The sequence below is a fragment of the Xenopus tropicalis genome, chromosome 8 (genome assembly GCF_000004195.4).
Source record: "Xenopus tropicalis strain Nigerian chromosome 8, UCB_Xtro_10.0, whole genome shotgun sequence".
In the NCBI taxonomy this organism is placed as follows: Eukaryota; Metazoa; Chordata; class Amphibia; order Anura; family Pipidae; genus Xenopus; species Xenopus tropicalis.
In genome coordinates this window covers 145,279,583-145,286,204 of record NC_030684.2, presented here as the reverse complement: position 1 = coordinate 145,286,204, position 6,622 = coordinate 145,279,583, and the positions used below count along the sequence as shown (strand labels likewise).

Sequence of the window (6,622 nt, the reverse complement as noted above, 5' to 3'; positions counted from 1 at the left end):
AAACCCACAATTTTCTTTAAGTTTTTTCGCGCAGACTAATGCGCATATTTAGCGCGTCTACGCTTTCTTATGTGTTTGTGGAATTCATTTTTAGTATTTATTTCTATTGCGAGATTAACGCAATGCATTAAATATTAACGCCTTGTTGATCATGCATATTTAGCAAATGTGCATAAGCATCTTAATGGCACGCGGAATTTACGAATCGCATGTTTTTTTCGCGTTTAAATTTTAATGCAAAAAAGCAATGCAAATAACGCTTAGCGCACTTAATTGAATCAATCCTTATAGCTTTCATATAATACATATAGTCCTGGGATTCTTTATTTTCCTGGCAATAGTAATTAGCCCCACCCATAAAAGCTCTGACTATCGGTAATTGGTATCCAAACCCCTGAGCTGGTATAAGGTGCAGATAGAGCCCTAGCGGTAGGTAACTGTAAAACACTATTTCCAAGTTGTTTCGTTTACTAGATTAGCCATTATTCACTCATCATTTATGATGCCACCACACTTGGTCGGCACTTTTACGTTTTCGATTCTGTCTCCGAATCTTTTTGTGCAACACTGTTGGTTACACGATAAGATCGTTAAATCTGCCACTATAACGTCATTACACGTGCTCCGCACCACGTACACGCACGCTCCGACCAAAAACTAGGAATTACTAAACCTCTCCTTCTGCCCACCTGTCACCCTGGCGGCCAGATCTTTGCTCTATATGCTGCCTCTTATGCTGCGCCTGCGCGCCATCAAATCTTTTGAAATAAACAGCCCCGCCACTCTACCGTTGTGAGTGTCAACCCCACATTATTTCAGCAGCCGGCCTCCTGTGATTATCGGTCGACCATAGCATCCATTCATAGCACCTGGTGTGGTGACGAAAACGAGGCTCTCTGCGGTACGACTCTATTATCGGTGAGTTGTATTGCGCCAGACACTTTATAGGTATCACTCATTTCTGTGTCTCGCCCCGGGCACTATTCTCTCTCCCTGTCCTCTGATGACGAGCGTTCACAACCTCATCCACCGCACGCTCACACACTACAGTTATGTAATCAGGAGCTAATTCACTATACCCTGTGCCCGGGCACTATTCTCTCTCCCTGTGTAACACTCCCCCCCATACACTATACCCTGTGCCCCGGGGCACTATTCTCTCTCCCTGTGTAACAGCCCCCCCCATACACTATACCCTGTGCCCCGGGGCACTATTCTCTCTCCCTGTGTAACACTCCCCCCCATACACTATACCTGTGCCCCGGGGCACTATTCTCTCTCCCTGTGTAACACTCCCCCCATACACTATACCCTGTGCCCCGGGGCACTATTCTCTCTTCCCTGTTGTACACTCCCCCCATACATCATACCCGTGCCCCGGGCATTTCTCCTCCCGCACCCCCCTGCCTCTCCGCACCCCTGGACTCTCCGCACCCCCTGCCTCCCCGCACCCCCTCCCTCTCCGCACCCCCTGCCTCTCCGCACCCCCTGACTCTCCGCACCCCCTGCCTCTCCGCACCCCCTGCCTCTCCGCACCCCCTGACTCTCCGCACCCCCTGCCTCTCCGCACCCCCTGACTCTCCGCACCCCCTGCCTCTCCGCACCCCCTGACTCTCCGCACCCCCTGCCTCTCCGCACCCCCTGACTCTCCGCACCCCCTGCCTCTCCGCACCCCCTGCCTCTCCGCACCCCCTGCCTCCCCGCACCCCCTCCCTCTCCGCACCCCTGACTCTCCGCACCCCCTGCCTCTCCGCACCCCCTGACTCTCCGCACCCCCTGCCTCTCCGCACCCCCTGCCTCTCCGCACCCCCTGCCTCTCCGCACCCCCTGCCTCTCCGCACCCCCTGCCTCTCCGCACCCCCTGCTGCTGCTGTTTATTAAGGGAATGAATCGGCAGAACTAGACAAACCCACAGACGTAACAATAGACAGTCGCTTTGGGCCCCAGAGGGGACACTGACTGATAAGCAGTTTATATATGATTATGGCCGAGGGGGGCCCTAAAATGATTTGGCTGTGGGGCCGCCACTATTTACACCTTTCCTATTATCACTTCACTTTCTCATTCCCTTTATTGCCAGGAAAGATGGGGTTCAGGGGGGCATAAGACCCTTGTTTTAACCCCATTTCCTTCTCTACACCTTGCAAATACCCTTCTCTGCCCAATTGGCCGGCCAGACGCTCACGGACACTCACATCCCTCTTGCTCTGCATCTAATTCCATTCCCACATCCCTCCTTCCTGACTCACATTAGGGACGTCCTACCTGGGGGCCCTCCAGACGTTACTGAACTACACTTCTCATTGGCTGTTGGGGAATACTGGGAGTTGTAGTTTAACAGTACTTGAAGGACAGCAGGTTTCCCATCCCAGATCTACTTGCACATCCCCCCATTGTAATTATTCACCTGGTACTCAATTTCCCATCTATGATTGGACAACTGAACTGACCCCCTGATAGGTTTAGCATATAGAATCGTCCAATGGAATAAAGAGAAGGTTGATGACTGGTTGGTTGTTGAGTGGTTTTCCGGAACAAATCCAACAGAAGGCACCAATAGAGCTTTATAGGACACCCCCCTCCCAGGTGTTATTGGTCCCAGGTAAATTAGATCAAATCCATTGCCCTATCAAAGGCACTGGGCACCCAGTGGGCTCCATGTTGGAACCTCTTCTAGTGAAGGTTAAGGGACCAGGGAACATGGAGGAAGAATATGGAACACCATGGACCCATGAGGAGCCCTTAGATAGATTTAAGAGCCCGGAGATCCTAAAATGATGCTGAAGGCAGCAGATCTCTCAGGGGTTCAGGTCCCCCCTAGCTGGCCTATGGGGGGTAGTCTTGTCTTAAAGGAGCCTACAGGACACGGTTCCTTGGGAAGATACTCTCATCTCTTGGATATCTTGGGGGGCAAAGGAGAATTTCCAACCAGCATGGGCAGGAGGTGATGAACTGCCGGGAGTAGGAAGACCCCCAGCCCTTTGCAAAGCTGATGCGCACACTATGGGGGTCACAGGGCCCATCCCCCAGATAAGTGTAGCTGGACATGCTGACCCCTTGCTCAAACACTTTGATGGAGTATCCAGGCAGAACTTTGTAGACTGACTGCCCGCGACCACTCATGGGGGCCAGGGTGGGGGAGTTGACGAAGATGGGGTGATCGCTGCGATTGTACACCCAGACGCCATCTTGCTCATAGCTGAGGGTCAGGCCCTGGCCAATCTTCTTTCGGGTGCGCCTCACCATCTCGTTACGGGTTTCAGAGTGTAGGTAACCCAGGCAGAACCCGCTCCCCTTTGGAAGGTCATGGAAAATGTGGACAGAGGATTCGCTCACATTGTAGAGGCGCCCCACTCGGGTCCTGTGCTCCCAGTACGCCAGTTTGCACCAGTAGCCATCCCTGGTGTTACTTCTGGACAGAGTGGTATCTGAGGAGGAAAAGGAGGAGACCCAGGTGAGGCAAGGCCTAGAGAACATCATGCCCTTAGAGAAGACACATTTGGGCCGGGCCGGGGGAAGGAACTATCATCACTTGGGTGGGACGTTGGAGACCTTCAGAGGCACCTAAGGCCCTTAAAGAGCCAAGGACTCATTTACCATTTACCTGTGGGAGAACCTGAGGGTTCTGGTCCAACCCATACATCATTAGTCACTAACACAACTGGAGGAGGCTCTCCCATTATACCACTAGATTGTAAGCTCCTTGGGACAGGGCCTCCCATTATACCACTAGAGTGTAAGCTCCTTGGGACAGGGCCTCCCATTATATCACTAGAGTGTAAGCTCCTTGGGGCAGGGCCTCCCATTATACCACTAGAGTGTAAGCTCCTTGGGGCAGGGTCTCCCATTATACCACTAGAGTGTAAGCTCCTTGGGACAGGGCCTCCCATTATACCACTAGAGTGTAAGCTCCTTGGGACAGGGTCTCTCATTATACCACTAGAGTGTAAGCTCCTTGGGGCAGGGCCTCCCATTATACCACTAGAGTGTAAGCTCCTTGGGGCAGGGCCTCCCATTATACCACTAGAGTGTAAGCTCCTTGGGGCAGGGTCTCCCATTATACCACTAGAGTGTAAGCTCCTTGGGACAGGGCCCCCCATTATACCACTAGAGTGTAAGCTCCTTGGGGCAGGGCCTCCCATTATACCACTAGAGTGTAAGCTCCTTGGGCAGGGTCTCCCATTACCACTAGGTTGTAAGCTCCTGGGACAGGGCCTCCCATTATACCACTAGAGTGTAAGCTCCTTGGGGCAGGGCCTCCCATGTATACCACTAGAGTGTAAGCTCCTTGGGGCAGGGTCTCCCATTATACCACTAGAGTGTAGCTCCTTGGGGCAGGGTCTCCCATTATACCACTAGAGTGTAAGCTCCTTGGGCAGGGTCTCCCATTATACCACTAGAGTGTAAGCTCCTTGGGCAGGGTCTCCCATTATACCACTAGAGTGTAAGCTCCTTGGGACAGGGCCTCCCATTATACCACTAGAGTGTAAGCTCCTTGGGGCAGGGCCTCCCATATACCACTAGAGTGTAAGCTCCTTGGGGCAGGTCTCCCATTATACCACTAGAGTGTAAGCTCCTTGGGACAGGGCCCCCCATTATACCACTAGAGTGTAAGCTCCTTGGGCAGGGCCTCCCATTATACCACTAGAGTGTAAGCTCCTTGGGGCAGGGTCTCCCATTTATACCATAGAGTGTAAGCTCCTGGGACAGGGCCTCCATTTATACCACTAGAGTGTAAGCTCCTTGGGGCAGGGCCTCCCATTATACCACTAGAGTGTAAGCTCCTTGGGGCAGGGTCTCCCATTATACCACTAGAGTGTAAGCTCCTTGGGGCAGGGTCTCCCATTATACCACTAGAGTGTAAGCTCCTTGGGGCAGGGTCTCCCATTATACCACTAGAGTGTAAGCTCCTTGGGACAGGGCCCCCCATTATACCACTAGAGTGTAAGCTCCTTGGGGCAGGGCCTCCCATTATACCACTAGAGTGTAAGCTCCTTGGGACAGGGCCCCCCATTATACCACTAGAGTGTAAGCTCCTTGGGACAGGGCCTCCCATTATACCACTAGAGTGTAAGCTCCTTGGGGCAGGGTCACCCATTATACCACTAGAGTGTAAGCTCCTTGGGGCAGGGCCTCCCATTATACAACTAGATTGTAAGCTCCTTGGGGCAAGGTCTGCCATGTCTACTTACCCTGACAGCCTCGAATGCTGCTTATCTTGCCCCGCTGGACTGAGTGGGCAATGGGATTATCCGCCAGGAAGGTCCGAGCGATCTCCCGTGCTTTAATGGATAAAGGGGACGTTGAATCTGCAAAGAGAGGAGTAAGAAATGCAGGTTATGGGGAGACAGGGGGTACACTTTCCTCTAGGGGACCCTAGAGCCCCCCCATACCTAACTGCTGGGACACTACAGTTATTCCATAAGCACAGCTAGAGGTCTAGTTGGTCAGACAGGACTACAGATCAATGGAGGCCCCATGTTGGGGCAATTATTCCCATAAACATAGGACAGGGCAGTAAATTCCCAGCATCCTGTGCAGACCTGGAGCTGCCAGCCGGCTGAAGTGGTAGGGGTTGCAGCACAGGGAAGTCCCCTCTCCGCTCTTCCTCCAGAAGCTCTCACATTGGATCAACCTCTTGAGCTCGGCCCCATGGCGCAGATCCGGCCAGCGATAGAGCTTGCACAGCAGCACTTGGGGGGGCTGCTTCCCGCTCCTAGAATCCCATGGCAAATAGACACACCCACATTCCCAGGATCCCTTGCTCTCCAGCGCCTCCGCCAACTGCCACAGCTGCTCATCCTTCAGCTTCTTGAAGAGCTGGTGGGCTGCAGGCCGCAGGGCATTCTGCAAATCCTCGGGGCTGGGGGGCGCCCCCTCCCCCTGACCCCGGCTGGGCACTATGCACCGCTGCCGCCAAAGCTGCCTCGCAGAGACAGACCGGCGGGAACGGAACATAAGATGGAGATGGGCAACTGGCAGGGCCCCGGAGACTGCGGGGCAAGATACGCTGTGTGGCAAACAGAAACGAGTATCAGAAACAATATGGCGGCTCCCACCCATAGGCAGAACTGCAATGTGCAGCCAATGTAATTCAAGTGTATAAATCAGGTGGGTATCTCTTTAAATCTTATTTCCCACTTGCCTGAAATATCCAAATAAGAGACTGGAGATCTACTGGGACTTCAGAACTGGCCCGATACCCTCCATGTCAGTAAGTGGATCAATGTACAGACTCCATCCCCTGCCAATAAAATGCACAAATGGTAAACCAAATCCTGACGGTCCTACATAGGGGGGTGTGGAACTGTATGTTAGATGCCTGGGAAACATTCTTGCAATTGCTGCTAATATATTTAACATATAGATCTCGCCCAAAGAGCTTACAATCTGTCACACACAGATAACAGGAAAGGTTGATGGTGTTGATCCCATGTGCAATTGGGTACGGCCAGAGCTTAGAGGTGGGATTTCAGCTCTAATTGGGATGAATCTGCCACATCTTCCTGCAGGTGTGAGGGGGCAGAACCCTAAAGGTAGGGGGCAAGTCAGAGGGAATATGGTGTAGGGAGCCTGAGATATAAAGAGTGCAGGAACCTATGGTGAAATAAAGCCTGAGATA

At 52.6% G+C, this 6,622-nt stretch overlaps 1 protein-coding gene across 2 annotated transcripts in view; it reads right to left on the bottom strand.

The window, feature by feature from the left end:
• Positions 1 to 1,813: 1,813 nt before the first annotated feature.
• Positions 1,814 to 6,622, bottom strand: part of smad6.2 (SMAD family member 6, gene 2) — a 13,577-nt gene continuing 8,768 nt past the window's right edge. Inside the window, exons 1-4 of one of the 2 annotated variants that reach the window (XM_031891665.1) lie at positions 6,146 to 6,270; positions 5,544 to 6,010; positions 5,193 to 5,309; positions 1,814 to 3,428 (exon numbers count right to left, since the gene is read on the bottom strand). In XM_031891665.1, coding sequence (XP_031747525.1) covers positions 2,857 to 3,428; positions 5,193 to 5,309; positions 5,544 to 5,958 — 1,104 coding nt within the window. In that variant the 5' untranslated portion in view covers positions 5,959 to 6,010; positions 6,146 to 6,270 and the 3' untranslated portion in view covers positions 1,814 to 2,856. Of the gene's footprint in view, positions 3,429 to 5,192; positions 5,310 to 5,543; positions 6,011 to 6,145; positions 6,271 to 6,622 lie in introns of those variants that run through there. The other variant, XM_004920187.3, reaches the window with a different exon arrangement.